This window comes from Poeciliopsis prolifica, unplaced genomic scaffold (assembly GCF_027474105.1).
Source record: "Poeciliopsis prolifica strain line A6 unplaced genomic scaffold, Auburn_PproV2 SCAFFOLD064, whole genome shotgun sequence".
In the NCBI taxonomy this organism is placed as follows: Eukaryota; Metazoa; Chordata; class Actinopteri; order Cyprinodontiformes; family Poeciliidae; genus Poeciliopsis; species Poeciliopsis prolifica.
In genome coordinates this window covers 1,670,139-1,689,756 of record NW_026562439.1, presented here as the reverse complement: position 1 = coordinate 1,689,756, position 19,618 = coordinate 1,670,139, and the positions used below count along the sequence as shown (strand labels likewise).

The 19,618-nt window shown below is 40.4% G+C and overlaps 1 protein-coding gene across 4 annotated transcripts in view; it reads right to left on the bottom strand.

Moving 5' to 3' along the window:
• lef1 (lymphoid enhancer-binding factor 1) overlaps window positions 1-9,431 on the bottom strand; it is a 60,623-nt gene extending 51,192 nt beyond the window's left edge. For all 4 annotated transcript variants that reach the window (XM_055019900.1, XM_055019898.1, XM_055019901.1 and 1 more), the window contains exons 1-3: window positions 8,697-9,431; window positions 7,534-7,600; window positions 6,252-6,379 (exon numbers count right to left, since the gene is read on the bottom strand). In XM_055019900.1, the coding sequence (XP_054875875.1) occupies window positions 6,252-6,379; window positions 7,534-7,600; window positions 8,697-8,897 (396 nt within the window). In that variant the 5' untranslated portion in view covers window positions 8,898-9,431. The remainder of the gene's footprint in view (window positions 1-6,251; window positions 6,380-7,533; window positions 7,601-8,696) is intronic.
• Between the last annotated feature and the right edge of the window lie 10,187 nt (window positions 9,432-19,618).

Genomic DNA, 19,618 nt, shown 5'->3' with positions numbered 1-19,618 from the left:
ACACATGGCACGGAGGGACACCGGCGCGGCCCACCAAATCCTGTTAGGTAAGCCCGGGTTAGCGATTCCACGCTGCGAGACACTGGCTAGCAGATCCGTCACGTTCCCTCTACATCAAAGGAAGCCCAGCGCTGCAGCCCCTCCTCATCCTCACCATGAGGATCTGCAGCCAGGGATCCAAAAAACTAAAAACTGAAATGGAGACATAGCTCTGAGTGCTCATCATCAGAAAGTAAAATCATCTTCAGACATCCTGAGCTGCTTCTCCACCAACATTTCAGAACTAAGCAGCTGTTTTTACTGTTTCTGTCTCATCAAATGTGAGTTTTCAGAAACAAATCTGGATTTACAGATCTCCCTTTCTTCAGGAAATATATTCAAACTTAGCATGAAAAGTGAACTGCAAAAATACAAAATGTTATCAAGTAGTTTTGGCCTAGTTTCTCGTGAAAATACTTAAAATAAGACAAAACAAATTTACAGATAGCTTGTTTTGAGTCAGTTATTCCTTACTATTGCTGAAAACGTTCTAGTTCCATTGGCAGATTATTTCATTTCTAACAAGACATTTTTCCTACATTTTAAGTAAAATAATCAGCCAATGGAATAAGAACTTTAAAGAATTATTCCCTTTAAAAAGCTCCTGTATTTATTGAAATGTTACATGTAAGTGAACTCGACTTCCTCCACACATTAAACTAGGAAAACAAAATCCTCCAAACGCGACATCAAAAAATTCAGCAGGACACAAAAGTTTTAATCTTATCTGAAACCACTGAGAAAACAACACAGTGTTGCTGCACGTCACAACAGAAATTCAACAGGGTTTCTGCAGGTTTCACCAACTCAAATTTAACGACATTTAAGACCCGTATCTCCACAGAAATGTACAAATATTGTCAAACCGTCTTAGATGCAAGAAAAGCCAGCAAGCTACAGCATGGTTATGTTAGCAGCTGGTTACCAGCAGCCAAATGGAAAATAAAAATTTTCCAAACTGTCTGAAGTCGCAGAACGCATTGAAAATTCATCAGTGCGACTCAAACTTTTACCTGCCTGAAAAGGCAAGCAGGAAATAAAAAACATCAAATATACGAGATTAAATACGAGATTAAATACTGCCAAGCAACACTGAAGACCTGTGATTCACATGTTTAAGACATTTATAAAGACATGTTAGGGCCTTAATTATTGATACATGAATTAAAGACTTCTTAAGGATGCATGGACACCCATTAAAAATGTTTATACTGATTTGAGATGAAAGAGTTTTTTTCTGGCGTTTTTTGTGCTGAAACATCAAAGAATCGTCGGCTGAGTCAGGTGGAAAAATGTAACCTTCACAACTGCATTTACACAAAATCGCAGCATTACCCAAGAAAACATTATTTAATCTCTTCATCAGTGCAAACGCTCAGTCTGCACTGATGAAGATTCTCTCGATACACCATGCAAACAAACCTCGTCCGAATGCTTTGATCTTAATACACGAAATGCTGCAGAACACACCAGCTACACTATCTAGGTTTCATGAAACCAGAGTCACCAATCTGTCTGTCGCAGGGCAACACAGAGACAGACAGGACAAACCACACACACTCACACCCAGGGAGAATTCAGAGACTGTTTTTGGACTGTGGGAGGAAGCCGAAGTACCCAGAGAGAACCCACTATGCACAGGGAGAACATGCAAACTCTGCAGAAAGACACTGGGCCGGGAATCAAACCCAGGACCTTCCTGCTGCAAGGGAACAGTGGTACCAACTGTGCAGCCCAGTTAAGATTCAATGAAATAAAACAGTGAAGCAGTTAAAAGCTATAGAACATGCTAACTCTAGCGTGCTGAATAAAGCATTAAATTCATTCTTTCCACAAACAGAATTAATGTTTAACAAACCAAAAGATGTTTTAAATGATCTTTAGGAAATCTAAAATAATTTAGATTTGACCAGAGAACTATGAATGCCACAGTTTATTTATTTATATATGTTGTTCTTTCTTTATGCTAATTTATCTGAATAAATGTGATGCTAGCTGAAGCTTTAGAGCTGCTTTGAGACAGAGGTTTAGTTTAAATTGGAAGATCTGTGTCAGTTTATTGCTGTGAGATCTACTTTCATCCCTCCATCTGAGGAGCTAAATCGCCCGATAGTTTTCCCAGCGTTTGCAGTCTGGAGGGTCATTTTGCATCACCGATGCATCAGAAGAACCAAGACACAGTAAAACTATGAAAGCAGTTTGTGTCACAGAAGTTGCAGCCGATGCGCTTTCATTTTATTAGCCAACTTCATCAACCTTCACAAACCTGTGGCCTCCTGTTAGAGGCCACAGTTACAGCGGCGGCCATTTTTATTGCCGTAAACAGAGCGCTGCTGTGTGACATCAGCCTTCTTCTTCTGCTCACATTTAATTTGTAGTGTAAACAACCATTAAAAAACCAAAACCACAGAAAATCTAATTTATCATCGAAGGTGTGTGAACTTAGCGTGAAATACGTTTTTCTTAACAAGCGCCACCAGGTGTTCAAACTGTGTCATGATGAGTCTCATCAACATTTATCCAGGGTCTTTTGTTTTTTGGAAAAGCTACTCATTTCTCTGTGTGTCTGCGTAACTGTCAACATGTTTTGGCGTAAAGTCTGAGCTTCTGTAGCTGAGTCTGCTCATTAAGCTGGGAGTCCCCAAAATCTGCTGACAATCAGCAAACGCTACCCTCTGTTCGCAGACTGGACTCCGGCATGTGCAGGAATGTCATGGTCAATGGAAATCAATCTAAACTGCTGGGATGGCGGGCGAGGATGGAAGAGAATGAAAGGGAGAATGTGGCTTTGATCTGGGTGAAAACTGATCCCAGGCCTGCAGATACTGAGGCTGCGGTGGCCGGCAGCGGAGCAGGCGAGCTGACATCAGTGAGAAAGTCGGGATTCTTCCACTTGTTATTGGATCGGCGAGAGAAACGCGTAGAAAATGACTTCTGTTTTATTGGAGACAGGGGGAGGGAGGCTAACCACAGCAAAAGAAAAGGTTTTAGAAGTTTGGGCAGGAGGTTTGCCTCCAAACTGCCTGGTTTTACACATCTGCACTGAGGGGTAATTTCCTCTAACACTCAGCTGGTCTCCATACTGAGGTTTATGAGCTTCTCTGTGCCACGGATTAACACAAACCAGCAGAAATCTCAACATCAGAACAGAATTTCCAGAAGCGAACAGGAAAGCGCTCGAATTAATCCAATTTTCTCCAAACTGCCACACTTTCTTTTCACTCCCGCAACTATTTCAAAGGGTGAACAACGCAATTTTAACATCATCCCACGATAGAGTTGCGTGTGAAAGAAGATCCTTTACACTCAGCATGTGGCCTTTACCCCCCGACAATCACATCTGCTTCCCAAAAAACACAGACTCTCACAACAACGCCGAGGCAACTTTCTGCCGCTCCAACCAACTCCCGGGAAATTCACAGCAAGAAGCAGCCGTGTTGTTCTTCCTGACCAGGTGGGAGCACCGATGCTAACGGACAGTGGAAGCTTTCCTGCAAAAACGCAAAATCTGACCAAGTATTTATGTCTGGTTTCTAATGCAAGTGTCTCAGTGCACTTGAGATGAGATGAAACTGACTTACAAGTGACTGCAGTGAGATAAATGTTTCCTTAATATCGATGAAAAAGTTTTAGTTCCACTGTCAGATGAATTCACTTATAACATTTTTCACATGTTGTAAGTGAAATAATCTGCCAGTGGAATTAGTACTTTTTAAAATCAACATCAGATGAATTATTGACTGAATTTATTGACTTAAAGCTCCTATTTCTTGCTGAAATGTTCCTTTTAAGTTTGTTTAGTCTTGTTTGAAGTGAACTAGACCAATAATACTTGGTAAGATTTTGTGTTTTTGCAGTGCGAGGCTAACAGGACCAGACTCACTGTTCCCTTTTTACTTTTTACACTACAAAAACACAAAATCTCACCAAGTAGTTTTGATATAGTTTCTGGTGCAAATGTCTCAGTTCACTTGAAATAAGACAGAAATAACTTTAAAGTAACTTTTCTGTAAGAAATATGGGCTCATTTTAGGCCAATAATTCCTTTAATGCTGATTTTAAAAAGTACTAGTTCCACTAATTACCAAGATTATTACTAAAAAGTTACTTCTAAGTTAATTTCCAAGTGCACTAAGATATTTGCACTATAAACTAAACAGAATTACGTCTGAACATTTTGTGTTTTTGAAGTAAGAAGAAAGCAGCAGCAAGCCTGAAAGTTTATCTATGTGGCGCGTTTAACAAAGTTTGAAACTGCACTGAAGTTCTGGACAAGGACATATGAAAAATACCAAATCAAAGCAAAAGAAAACGATTAAAAGAGAATAAAACTAAAACATCCCAACAGAAGTTACAGCGTCAGACTTCAACTGAATGCCAACAAATCAAAATAAGTTTTAAGAATGAAAGAAAAGGAGCAACAGCAGAGAAGCAGACAATCTCCTTTTCTCTTAAATGAAGTCTGAGGGACATTTAATGGCACCTGATAAACATTTAGTTTATTAACCACTGATAAACAACACAGAACTGAACGGAGCTGAAACTCTCGGGTTTTTCCGGGTCGGGCAGAAAAAGTTCCCGCACATCCAGACGTTTGGTTTCCCAAACTGAAGATAAGCGATCTGGAAGAGCTCCTGGTTCCTGAGATCAGTGAACTCTTTAGATACAAATCACGCTTCTTATTTTGAGAGGAACAAACTCAGAACCAGATAGGAAAAAAAAATCAAAGGCTCTTGGTAGATAAGAACAGATTTAAATGTGGTTCATCTGCCAGGTTGCAGCCCAGCTTGGTGTTCCTCAGGGCCGGTCTGTGTGTCTGCATCCTGCGCTAGCAGGCTAACTGACAACAACATGGAGGTCAACTAAAGGAAGAATACAGAAAACAAATGCATTGTCTAATCAAAGCAAACCAATGCTATAAAATAGACTATAGATGTTTTAGATTATGTTTCTTTATCTATATGATGACAAAGTCTCATCGATCAGACATGATCTAACTGTTGGTACATTTTAAAATTAATTCCTCATTTACAGATCAATACATGATTTTATCTTCTGTAATCAGTCATTTCTGACATTTTTTACAAAATTAAAAACTAAATATGAAGCACCGTCGAGCTTCTTTTCCGTTTTTACTCCAAACTTCCTGTTTTCTCTCCATTATGTCCTGATCAGCGTTTCGCTATTTAAAATCAAAGACGCTCCGAAAGCTTCTTCTAATAAACCAGGCAGATTTATTATTTTTTTTAATTCTGTTTTATTTTTTCCCTTCAGACCAGTGGTGTCCAAAGGGTGGCCAGAGGGCCTTTTGTGGCCCCCGAACTGATCCAATGCGGCCCCCGGTGTTTGATTAGATGGAGAGTTTTTATTTACTAATCAGGGCAAAATTATTACAGACAAATTGCTAATGATTTGTCTTTGATAGAAAGTAGAGACTATCCAGAGACTTTTACTAAAAACCGAAACCAGTTTTTACTTAATTTATTAAATTTGGCTAAAAATAGCAACCTCTTTGAACGAAAGTGACATAAATCCTGTTTTATTCAATCAAGCCCAAAAACATAAAAAACGGGGATTTTTTTTTGTTAATATAACAAACATAAAATATTTTTTAAGTTTGCTTTTCCACAAAAAAAAAAAGCATTGGACTACTTAATTCACTTGATTTTATTTTCTTGGTTCTTTTGACTCCACAATTTTGTCCCAAAATCGTTTGGGCTCCTCTGGTTCAGGGGAAAATTTCATAAAAAACTAAATATGAATTTGGAGATTCCGGTTTTAAACATGTGCGAAACAAAAACCTCAGAGCTGCTAAACCTTGATATTTAAAACAAAACCTGCAGAATCGCATCAAGAACAAACAAACCAAACTTGGCTCTCATTAATGGCACCGATTGCTGATGTGATCTGCCGATTTTAGCTGATCTGTTTTTTGTCTGAAACGTTGCGAAATACAGTAACAAAGTTGCTAAGTTTGCATTTTTTCCGATTTTCAGGCCTTTAGAAGAAAGATGAGCTCGGCTTGTCATGTTAAAGTTCGACCAATTTCCCAAAATTACGGCAATCTGAGCCAATTTATTGGAGCACGGCTGGTTTTAAAGCTTTTAGATGGAAAAGCTGCTACATTTCAGTGAAAACACATCCGTTCAGACGAGTTTCAGTCGTTTTTCTGCAGGATCAGTTTGGTGGCCCAGAACCGGGCCGGTACTCACCGTTCTGGCCATGGGCGGCGACAGCGAGCCGTTGTTCATGTAGGAGTCGCTGTTCATGTTGCCCATCATGATGTAGCCTGGGTAGGCCGGGTACGGGTGGCCTTTACTGTACATGTCCGGGTGTTTTCCTGGTCCAAACACAGCAGAACCAGAGGCAGCGTTACTTTCCGTTTCAGAGAACCAAACCGCTCCGAAGTTCACCTGGTGATCATATCGCTTTCTGTGGCTTTAACCCCTCGGCCCCGCACCGCTGCGGCCTTTTGTTCCTCCTTTCTGCCCCTCGTCAAAGAGAGGAGGGCGCCATTATGCGGCGCAATAATGGAGCCCCTCTGAGCCAATTAGCACCAATTAGGAGAACATACAGGCTGTGTCAAAGACGCCCCAACTGCGCCTCTGACCCGAGAGGAGGGGTCAGGGAGGCGTGGGGGGGCAGAGGCCGACGGCAACATGGCTGACGTGAAGAGGGAGGCCAGTGTTTGGCTTTGAAGCAGGAGGAACAAAAAGGAGGCACGCTCCGACTATGACTTGCAGGCATGGGGTCAGACTGCCGTGAGTCCTGAAGGAGGCAAGAGGCAGGAGGGGCAACGAGTCCCTGGGGGGGCAACGAGTCCCTGGGGGGGCAACGAGTCCCTGGGGGGGCAACGAGTCCCTGGGGGGGCAAAGAGTCCCTGGAGGGGCAACGAGTCCCTGGGGGGGCAACGAGTCCCTGGGGGGGCAACGAGTCCCTGGGGGGGCAACGAGTCCCTGAGGGGCAACATGTTGCCTGTGACATCACAAATCCCTGCAGCTGACGCATTACTCCCCAGGTGAAAACACTTCACCTCCTTTTCCTGTTTTGTTTTTTATTCTTCGCTTTTCCTGCAGACGCCGCGTCTGGACTAGCAGCAGAAAAAAAAACACTAAATCTTACCAAAGTTTTGTGCTAAGACATCTACAAAGTTAGAAAATGTTTTCAAGTGCAAATATCTTCTAACACTTGAAATAAAAGGAAAAGTAACTCAGAAGAAACTTTTCAGGTTGTTTTAGTTCCTTGATGTTGATGAATTATGAAATAATCTGCACTTTTTCACCAACACTAAGGAATTATTGACTTAAACAAACTGAAAAGTTGCTTTTAAGTTCATTTGAAGCATACAAAGACATTTCAGTCAGAAACTAAAGTCACTTGGTAAGATTTTGTGTTTTTGCAGCGCAGGACTAAAATAAGCTTTTCTGCTGTCGCCTCTGATCTGGTTAGTAAAACTGAACGTTTGTCGCTTTCCAGGAGGAAGCAGCTGCTTACCGTCGTCTGGGTGCTCTCTGTGCTTTTCATGGTACGAATCTGGACCTATTTGGGACTGTCTAGCTGCCTGGAAGAGAAAACAGAGAGAAATCAGTCACACACACACACACACACACACACACACACACACACACACACACACACACACACACACACACACACACACACACACATGATGCCCTGTCTGCGTAGGGGAGATGGAGCAGTCCTCATCAAAGCTTCAGAGGAAACACTTAATTAAACCTCATGTCCTTAAGCAGCTTACAAATTAACTTATTTCCAATACTAGTGGTCTGCTCTCTCACAGTTCAAACCCAGAAAACGTTCGATAAAATTTAAAAATATTAATGCATCTGATGCTCTGCCAAACCAGTCGTTTGATTTTTTTAAAACATTCAAAAAGGAATAATAATCCCAACAATTGTTTCTCTGAGGAGAGGGAATGACTTCAGGTTCAACCTCATTAACATTCAGCCTCCGTTTAGAGACCAGCTTCATGCCAAAAAACAGAGAAATTAAAGAAAATCCTCCAAATTCAGCAGCAAACACTCAGAAAAGCTTTACTTTAAAAATTTACATGTTCCTAGTATTTCTTCTCCTGGATTATTATTTGGATTATTTTGACCCGATCAATGCAGAAAATCATGAAATACGACTGGAATTCCCAGCATAAATATCAGGATGAAGAAGTGTTTGACTCAAAAGGCCCCAAAATAATCCATCCTAAATAAACGCAGTTTATAATCTGGGTTTGTGTTCAGATTTGCCTCAGTCTGGATTAAGTTCAGAAGCGTTTAAGGTTTCATCAGATTTTTTAAATCCAGATTTTATGAGCATCTTTAAAGTTCCTGTAGGTCAGATTTAAATGGTTCCATCAGGAGTGACTCAGCTGATAAAAAATCTGGAGAAGTGGAAACCGTAACCCAGATTAGGTCAAAATGAAGCAGTTTGGAGGGTTTTAAACCCAGATTAGGAGTAAATGGGTAGGTAGTTTGAGGATTTTTTTTCAATCCAGATTGTGGGTAAATGAAGCAGTTCCAAAGTATTATTTTAAACAGATTATGGAGGAATGAAGCAGTTTTAGGGTTTTTTAGCCCAGATTCTGGGTGACCCGGGCAGTTCGGGGCAGTTCGGGGCAGGTCGGGGCAGCAGGGCGGACTCACGTCGTGGCTGTTGCTGTTGGGGCTGATCTCGGACTCGTTGACCAGGGAGGACTTGATGTCCGCCAGGTCTCCTTCCTCCTCCGAGTGGCTGAGCTCGGCGAAGATCTGCTCCTTGTGCGGGTCGCCCTCGTCCTTGAACGGGATCATCTCATCCGTGGCGCAGAGCTCCGGGTCTCCGCCGCCGCCCGACAGCTGAGGCATGGTGCGGGGTTTGGTGCGGGGTTTGCGCGCTCGCTCCGCGGCTGCGGGGTTTCAGGTTGAACTCCCACCGAGATCCGGGCGGGAGGAAGGAACCGCAGGTTTTCAGAGAAGCAACAGGAGCCGCAGGTTTTTCCTTTTTCTCAAAACTATTCAAAAAGCTGAAATGTGCGAACCAGATCAGAATCCGGGGCTGAGATTAAAGAAGTCATGAGGAGAAAAAATACTCAGTTTTTGTCTAAATTCATCCTGAAACGAGTCAACAAATAATAGTAATAAAAAAGTGTTTTTATAAAAGTAAAAATACGTCCCTGCGTGATCCGGTGGGTAAATGAAACACCGTGATTGGCGCAGCTTTGCGGGAACGAGCTGCCTGCGAATAAATCCTCAGAGCTGCGCAGATCAGGACGAACAGCGCAAATAAAAAGTCCCGAAACAATCAAATCAAAAAGGCAGAAAGACAAGAGAGGAAGAGCCGCCGCGGACCGACTTCCCACCGCAGAGCTTCGGCGTAATGATAGCAGTGTGTGTGTGTGTGTGTGTGTTGATAATGTAGCTGCGCTCCCTCCTCCTCCTTTTCTCTCCCCCTTCAGTCACTGGGAGGAAGGAGAGATGAAAGGGAACCGAGGCTCTGATTGACAGAGAGAGAGAGAGAGAGAGAGAGAGAGAGAGAGAGAGAGAGAGAGAGAGAGAGAGAGAGAGAGAGAAAGAGAGAGAGTCGCAGAGCCAATTCCCTTCAAACTGATACAAAAAGTCCCCAAAACAATTAAAACAGTTTCTGTCCGACGCAACAAAAAAAAGCCATTTATCTGGTTATATTTAGGTCGACTTAAATGCGATTGTTTCTGAAAAATAAGTGCAAATTATTTTTAAGGAACATAAAAATTTGTAAAACTCTAAATGCTGCAGAATAAAAAAAAATTAACATATAAATGCATTATTAATAATGAAAACGATATTTTTAGTATAATAAAATGATCAACAATGTCTAAATACTGTAGTTTAAAAAATAAAGGCAAAATAACTAATAAATTATTTATATATATATATATATATTAAAAAAATCTAAATACTGCAGAGTAAAAATGTAAAAAATAAATCCATAAGTAATATTTTATTGTTATAAAAAATATTTTAAAATATCTACAGAAACTTTTTTTTTACAAAATGCATTTATATTAAAAATTAGTATGGACCAAAAATAATCTGTTTCTGTGCATTGCAGAAGAAAATTATTTAATCTGTGTGAAACTTTGTGTTTTTGTTGAAAATAAGCAACAGGAGTGAATTAAAACACATAAAGGCAGATTTATTCATATGAACACATGAATTATTTGTTTTTAAAGATTACATAATTAAATCAAATCTTAATATTGCTCAAAATAATTTAAAATAAAAACATATGCATAAGTTTTTCTTAAACCGGATTTTAAATACAAATAACTAAAAGCGCAGAATAAAAAACGGGCTTGTTTTCCGCCTGAAACTGAGAGATTGCGTGAGAATCCAAGTCGGGATCTGGAGGCAGATCTTTATAAAGCGCGGGGGAGGAGTCAGCGGGCGGGGCCGCGGCGCCTTTGATCTGGCGGCGGCTGCCGCTTTCATCCCCAACTCCCCACTCACCCCTCCTCGCTCTCCCTTTGTATGACTAAATTTGGGCCGAGTGTGGATCCGAGCCAACGTTTCCACGTGTGCGTCCATCCCAGCTGAGAGAGAGAGAGAGAGAGAGGGGGAGGGAGGGAGAGAGAGAGAGAGAGAGAGAGAGAGAGGGAGGGAAAGAGGGAGAGAGAGAGAGAGAGGGAGGGAGAGAGAGGGTTCTCTTCCGGGTAAGGAGACGGCGAGGAGAGAGAGAGGAGAAAAAAAGGGAAAAAGATCAAAGGCTTTTGGGTTTTGGATTCAAAGCGCGAGACTGGCTGCATTCCAGAGTATAGCGGAAAGCGCGTGCTCCTCCACGCGCGTACAGATTCAGCCCTTAAAAAAACAGAAGAGGGGGAGAGAGAGAGCCAATTAGACAGATTTCACACAGAACAACCGAACCTTTCATTGGAAAGACCCTCAACGTTAAACAGTTCTTATTTCCAGCCAAAAACTGCAATGAAAAGGTAAAAAAAAAAAAAAAACGCTTTGGATGTTTTCCTTCCCACCCTGCTGTAGGAAAAAAGTCTCGGTTCTACCTCATTACACTATTTAATTTAATTATCCGGCACTTTTTTTCACCAAACAGCAGCAACCTCCTTTTCTTTTGATTTGGTTTTAAATCATAAAGCTGGGAGGAAGTGACGGGAATCAACAGGGAAGAGATTTCAGGCCTGGCAGGATGGGAGAGCAGAGACGGGCCTGCTGGGCCCGACGCCGCCGCCGCGATCCAAAACAAGCAGATTACCGCTTCAGTTCTGCGCATCTTCTCTCTACGAACCGGAAAATCAATACAAAACAAACCGAGCATCTCAATCCCACTGTTTCTCACAGATGATCACATTAAACTTTTCAACTTAATCAGTAAAATAGGAGCATAATCACCGCAAGGTGGTTCATGTTTTAAAGAGGGGGCATCAAATTTGTAAAGACTCTGTTACATAAATAGTGATACAGGCATATTTTAAACGTTTGTTTCTGTTTATTTAGGGGATTTTAACTTTCAGCCCCCAAAAACTCCAAATAATTATCAACAAAATATGATTTTTATTTTACCTACATGGTTACTCTGGCAGATATCAACAAAAATGACACAAAAAAGAAACTGAATATTCAGTTTGGAATCCAAGCATCTAAATGGAAAGTTTAGTGGAAGAAAAATATCCTCAGGCTATTTAATAATGTTTTCATGCAGACTTTTCAGAGATTGAAAAATAATAATATTAACTGTGAGCTGTAATCGTTACATGAACTGGAATAAATGGATATACATCGCTCTGTGTGTGAAAAATAGAAATACTATGAGTTTAATTTATTGCAATTAATGAACATTTTCAAGGCATTTTAATTTGTAGCAGTCGCAAAGTTTGGTTTGACCTCAGGCCGGGCATTCAAAAAAACAAAAACAAACATAAGGTTTCAAATTTACCCTAATTTTAATTCAGTTTATTTATGTAGAGCAGGGGTCTCCAGAGTGTGGTGCGGGGGCCATTTGTGGCCTTTAAGAAGATTATGTGTGGCCACTCCAACCACAACCCTACAATGAAGCAAGTCTGGCCTTCAAATTTAGATCCCTGATTCAGATAAAACATTTTCTGAACATTTTCACAGATAAAATCAGCTTCTTATCTTTGGCAGATTTCTGTTTTATTTAATGTTTTAGTCAATAGAACCTGAAGCCGACTTTAGCTAACCTCCGTCTGGCCCTTTAAGGGTTTGCATCGAGAACAAACTACGGATCCCTTTTATAACTAAAACATGTTTTGTTTATTTTAATAAGCCCTGGCATGTTCAGACTATAATAACAAATATATTTATTTTTTAATTTTATTAAAAATATATTTTGTGTGGCCCACATCCTTTTCAACTTGATGACTGTGCTGATTGTGATAAACAACAACAACAACAACAAAAAAAGATTTGGACATCATTGGTGGAGAGTTGAAAAAAAATAAATCCAGATTTTATTGAAATAATTTACATCACATATCACTTTATGTCACAGTAGCTGATAAGATTCAAATAAAATTTAGTTAATTACACAATCTGTAATTGATTAATTGCATTTTAATTGAACACCATATATGAACAGAATAAACAATTCAGATTCAACTTTGCAGTCAAGTTTATGCGACGTCTGAACAAATCGTTCTGTAAGAACAAAACAGTAGCGTTAGCGCCGCTGCTACACGCTTTGCACTGAGATGCTAATTTAGGCTCGAATAGCTTCACTGATAGGCTAACTGGTTTTAGTACAACTTGAACGCAACAGTCCAATCAGATCGTTTTAGAAGCAGACATTAACCCAAAGTGGGCTGGCAGAAGCGGGTTTGTCGTCCATCGCTGCTTTTAGCGGCTGTCGTTTGTGCGTCAGATTTACGGGTGTACCAGAAACAAGCGAATACAAACGTTCCAGCTTCGACTTCAGTCAAATGAAGCATTCAAATGTTTGTAAACAATTGATTGAAATGAACATATTCCAGCCCTAACCTGAGCTAACCAGAGTTAGCTAAGCTTAACCTCAGAATGAGGGATGAGAGGTTTATGTTCCTGAACTGAACTAAAAATTGAGTGGAAAAATCAGCCAGTCTAAAGAAAAAAATGACTGACATGACATCATCATAAATATTAGTGAAGGAGTCTCCATGAATATTTATGAGTGTTGTCATGAAGTGCAAAGTTGATATTTTTAATGGGCCTTTAATACATAACTGTGCAATAAAACTGTCATTATTTACTGAATGACACTTAATGACAACAGTCATTAACATTTATGAAGACTCCTTGGTGTTCATGTCAGGCATTATGTTTATGACCAATTTAAAACAGCAGAGCAGGATCTCGCTGTACCATCCGAGTCCGCTTGGTCTCGGATGGAACTTCTTGTTCCTTAAAATCTTTTTATTTTTTAATTTAAAAGGTAAATCGGAAAAAAGCTTCACCGATGTGAAACTTTTTACCATTTCCTAAACGACTCTGTAGCGGTAATAAGTCTCTGCAGTAAAGACAAGGTGCCGTGCAATAATTCAGGTTCAGGGACTTGATGCTGCAAATGACAGACTCTCTGATGAAGCAGCGCCAGAACTTTCCCTCAACATCAAACCCGCCTCCTCCGTGCATCGCTGCTCCTCTGGCTAAAATCACCAGGATGGAGTTAGTTATCGACAAAAAAAATAATAAACTGGATATTCACTGTGCTGTATCCAAGCATCCAAATGGAAAGTTTAGTGGAAGGAAAAAGTGTTCAGCCAAATAAGTTGTTTTTTGACACAGACTTTCAGAAAAACTGAATCTTGAATTTTCTTAACTATGAGCTGCAATCATTAAATGAACAAAAAGAAAAGCTTGATTATTCATGTAGAGCAGGGGTGTCCAAAGTGTGGCGCAGGGGCCAGTTGCGGCCCAAAGAGAGATTATGTGTGGTCCTTCCATTCACAACACTAGAATAGAGTAAATGTGGCCTTCAAGTGCTGATTGATTCAAATAAAACATTTTCTGATCCTTTTCACAGACAGTATCAGCTTCTCATTTACTGCAGATTCTGTATTATTTTCAGTTTTGTAGTAAACAGAACAAACTTATGTCATTGTTTTATCCTTATCTGCTCAATAACTCAATAACAGATAAGGTTTTATTGAATGAACAAAAATAAAAATCCCCCACATAAAAGTAGCAGAAAGGAGTGAAGGACTTAGAAAAAAAAAACATTTGCATTTTTCTTCTCCTAATGAGTTCATAAGAGTGACCCCTCTGGATCGCACATGAAACGCAGGACTTCCTGCTGAGCTGTGACCTGGATTCAGTTGTCTCTCACTTTACATTTTGCATGTCGTTTAAAGGAAGAGTTGTATCTGCACACAGAGCATAATTTATCACCAGCAGATTCAGAAAGATTTCAGGCTGCTGGTTGATCGAAACTAAGAAAAAAAAAACAGAATTAGCTGCAGACTTGATGAACATTATAAATTTGTTTCCTGATGTTTTCCCTCCTCTCCTAACTTTGGATTTGAAAAAAAAAAAGAACTGTGTCAAACAAAATGCTCTTTGTTAAACAACACTCAGTCAAGGTCCTTCTTAGATCTATTATTGTCTCATCTTTTATCTGCTCTATTTTAATTGCAATACACTACACTTCAAAGAGATATTAGCCTAATTATCTCCTGTTTGCTCACTGTGCAGCGGAGCTCCTTGAATGTTTGCTTATAGGATAGCAGCCAGTTTAGTGGGCCGGGTTATCAATACCCGTCAATAAAACTCACTTTCCAGATGATCTCGCTGGTAAAATGGTTTCTTCACCGTCTGCTCCACCTGCTACTCATTCATAAAAAATAAAAAAACACCCTTGATGTAGAAATTACAGCCTTTTGCGCTCGCAGCCAAAACGACAGGAAACAAACATTAAATTATGATGAAAAGGCTGCAATTAAACGCAGCGGTAGACATGTTTATCACAGGTGCAAATCTAAACTAGGGGAGGTCCAAGGTGAGCGATTATTGGTGCCGCTCTTTGATTGGTGGAAGATGAGTCACCTTCTTAAAGGGGAGGAAAATGTCTGGAGGGGGTGAAGATGGAGGAAGATATTTGAAGACCTGTGATCTGTTGATTTATGGCTCTGTCTCAGACTAGCTGTCATTAAAAAGAAATCATCTCTGAGATAGAAAAAAAGGGAAATTTGTCCACTAAAGTGTTTGTCGGTTCAGATTGAATCCAGTTAAGAACCTTGAGATGAAATCTGTGGTGTATTGGGGCTTAATGAGGATTAGTACAAAGAAAAAAAATAACACATTGCATAAAATGCATTATAGTCCATCACACACCTAAATGCAATTTAGACAAATAAATAAAGCTGACAGTTTTTGGACTGTGGAAGGAAGACGGAGAAAACCTACATATGCACACAGAGAACATGCAAACTCCATGCAGAAATGCTGGGATTCGAACCCAGAAGCTTCTTGCTGCAAGGCAGCAGTGGTGCTGTTGGTGCCTTTTGTTATTAATCATAAAGATAAAATTGATGTGGGTTTTTTTGTTGTTGTTTTCTTTTTGCAAATAAATTAGGGCCAGACGTTAATTTCAATGAATTTTTTACATAAACTTTCATTTATTTACTTTTTTATTTTTGACTTTTATGTAATAAAAGTCCAAAGAGGAACATTTGTATTTGCATGTTTCTGGTACACCTGTAAATCTGACGCACACGCGATATCAGCTAACAACAGCAATATGCAACAAAACCATTTTTCTTGGTCCACTGGGAGTTAATTTCAACATAAAAAAACCCCCAAATAATCTGATTGGATGCTGGAAAAGACTTTGGTTGTGTTCAAGTTGTTCTGAATACTATTTAAGGCACTTTGTGCTCTAGGGAAAAATACATATTTGTAAAGGTGGCCTACTATGCTTTCTTTAACGGGTTAGAATAGGTCTATGAGCTGCAAAACAAGTTTCATTTGTTTTTGCACAAAAATAATTTTTAGATAAAAAAAATTTTGTCTATTCTCCCCAACTCAATGTTTACATGAACATGAAAATGGCTGCAAACAGATGCACAAATACACAACCGTACGTCTTTGAAAAACAGAAGTGGAGCCTCCTGCACAACCAACCAGAATGTAGAAAGTGATTTCTGGATGGTAAGTCAAAAACAGAACCCTTGTCTCTTCTAGCAGCCATTGTACTAGAGCATACAGCGATAAAACCAGCCGACCAAACGTGCTGGAGCTCAGCTCGGGTTGCTAGGTAACGGGCAGTGTTGTACCAGGGTTGCTAGGTAATACTCAAAGTCAGCTGATTTGTGACGTTACATTCTGAAGGTTTTTGAAATGACCCATTTTCCAGACACAAAATGCATGAAGTTATTGCCAAAAAAACTGACTGGGTGGATTTCTTAAGCCGTTGGTTTGTTTTCAGAACCAATTTGGACTAAAAAGAAACAAGAAAGGCATGTAAAATATGAATTTTGGATCATACATTCCCTTTGACAAAAAAGCTGTTGAACCACAGTTGTTCTCTGACAGTGAGCAAGTTGTTCTAGAGGATGGACTTCCCTGTATGCTACACCAGAAATGTTGTGAAATTATGTCTGAAGGATGACTGAAGTGACTCCTGTTGCTGATGGAAAGGACGTGAGCGCAGCTCGAGATCCGCTTTCCCTTCGCCTCACTCCCTGCCAGACAACGTGCCGAGGCAAACTCTCTCTGACGCTCCACCGTCTCGACGCTCGTACGCAACCCGGCGAGGCTCCAAGGTGCAGCCAAAATCAGAGCCCTGCAGGGCTTTATATATGAAAACAGGCAGCTTGTTTGTGCTTTGTGGGATCCTGCAGTCATCAATCCAACGAACTAATGAGCAGATTAACACTTGGCTGACCCAGAGGCCCATAGGGGAAATCTCTGCAAGGGTGTTCATCTGCAAACTTCCACCAGCTGGAACAATGTTGAGGTTTTTCACATTTTATTTGTTGTAAACCACAATAGACCCGGTAAAAAAAAAATGTCTTCCCAGAAAACAGCAAAACAACGCAACTTTTTACATTATTAAACCGTATCTGTTGAATTTGCAAACAAATTTTGGACGTATATCAGGTGTTTGTTTTTTTTTCTTTATAAATCATTTGCTGATAAGAATCTAAAAATAAACCCAAACTATTTGCCCCACAAAAAAAGAGAGAAAGTTTTCGGTATGCCGGTTTTTTTCATGGGATTTCATACATAAAAACATGAGACTGGAAATAAAATCTGTAGCTGCATTTTCATTACAATTGTACAAAAAAACTGTTCATATTCCACTCATCCTGAAAAAAAACAATTTTGCAAACAAAGTTAAACAAAATGGAGCCAAACAACTTTGTTCACATGATAAGTCATTACGAAACATCTTCCTACCACTTCCTGTCGTCGTCTTCTTTGTATTTCCCACCCGCAGTAACATCCGATTGTTGATCACATGATCCCTGTGATTAAAAAAAAAACTATTATCATCATTAACAGCACATACAACAAATATGGCATCAATATCTGTTGTATTCAAACCTGAAAAAGCCGGCACAGACTACAGATTTGATATGAAGAAAATGTTTTCACTGCAGTTTTGTGAAAAACACTAAAATTGATCCGGACGAAAAACAGAGTATGTGGCTTTGGCATCTAAAGAGTGAAAGTTTGCAGGGATTTCATCCAGTTCATAAAGAATGTGGTGTCAGCTGATAAAACTAAAACTCGGGAGGCGAAACAAACCTTTTTTGTATGTCTTGGGGTTTCCACATGTCCAGCAGCCGACCCGGTTCTCTTTCTGAACGCAGCCGCTCCTTTCATCCTGCTGCGTTCCTGGAGAAAGCACCGAGTGGAGTGTCACGGCCTGCTGTGCAGGGGTCAGAGGTCAGAGCTGACCTGCTAAGAGGTCACCTCGCTCACCCCTCTCCCCCGTCTGGACCCAGGCTCCATCTCTGGGTCGACCAGAGCTGTTGGAGGTCAAACCGGCAGAACCTCTGGCCCTGGTATCGGCTCTGGACTGAACAGTAAACACAGCCGACCTGATCTGCTCACTCAAAGTTTGGCTACAGGGCGGTAGAAACTAGTTACATTTACTACATTTTACATTAACTTATTTTATTATTACTTATAGGAATTATTGTCATTTTGGTCCTTAAGGTAAATACTCACCTAACCTTATATTTTGGTCTGTCTGATGTAAGATTTGAGTATTAAATGATTCATAATTTGATCACTCAGAGTACTTTATATTTTCAACCAAACACTTTTTTACTCTCACTTGAGTCACTGTTTACTTTTACTTTAGTTAGAATATGTAGAAACACTTCTTCTCTTACTTGTCTTTTTAAATGCGGTGTGAGGAGATGAGGGAGACGCTGAGGAGATTGGAATGAATAAAGGTGAATTTAATGATGAATCCAGAAATGCAAAAGTCTAAAATCCCCAAATCCAGGCAGCACAGATGAGCCAAGACTCGATTCTGGAAGCAACTGGTCAAAACATGAGACATGCGCAAAACAGCAAGACGAGACTGATGCCACCGAGACGAGGACCCGACAGAGAGCCTGGCACACAGGTGACATTAAATACACAGCGGGGAATTAGGGAACGAGACACATCTGGGAACAATCAAGGGGAAGACAGGACAACACACAGAACCCTCAAATAAACACAACAGAAAAACTCAAATCGCTACAACTTGAGTGTATTTTTTGGTACTGGTCCCACCTCTGTGTTTGGGTTCAGGATGCGAAGAGGAATAGCATGAATGCAATTAATCAATTAATCATTTTAAGGCGTTTATCAGCAAGTGACCAATAAGCTGGATGGGCTGAACGTCCATCATCATGTCCGGGTGGTCGACGCCCACACTCCGATCCGACAGGTGGCGGTAAATGAAGGGGTTCAATAACGAGCTGCGGTGGAAAATAATAGAAAATCGTCGTCCTGCGTCATCAATGAGGAACATTTAAACCCAGAGCGTTTAGAGGGCAGAATGCAGTTTATTAAGTTTCCACAACCCAGACAGAGTCTGGAATGACGCAAGACACGGAGCAAGGCCTGCAGCGGAATGGAGCTGTGATTAATGGAAACCACCACATGGCCATCTGAACCACGGGAACTGGGAGTAAACATCCCATTTTGTGTCATAATGGCCTTATTGATAGTCAGATGGAAGATCAATAAGTGAATGTAGTTGATTTGATGTGTATATTCCAATGGTAGCTCTCTGGTAGCATGAAAACGAGTAAATGCGGTATTTACGTTTAAGCACCTTTTTATACCAATGTTTATTTTTAAGCATTTCCTGGAGGCAGATTTTCACAAGCTATTATTGAAATCATTACTCATCCACTTTGTATGTACAGTCACACTAAGACCACTCACATCCAATGAGACTTTGTGCTCTTCAGATTTGGGCGTTAACGTTGATTTTTCTGTTGCTTCCCGTAAATAACGTTACAGACTTGATGTAGGACTCACTGGAGGATTTTCTCACCTTTTGTCTAAGGCAGAAATGTCAGTTCTTCTTCTTTTCTGTTATGGCGGATCGCAAGCAACCTTCAGGCGCATACTGCCACCTACTGGACATGAGT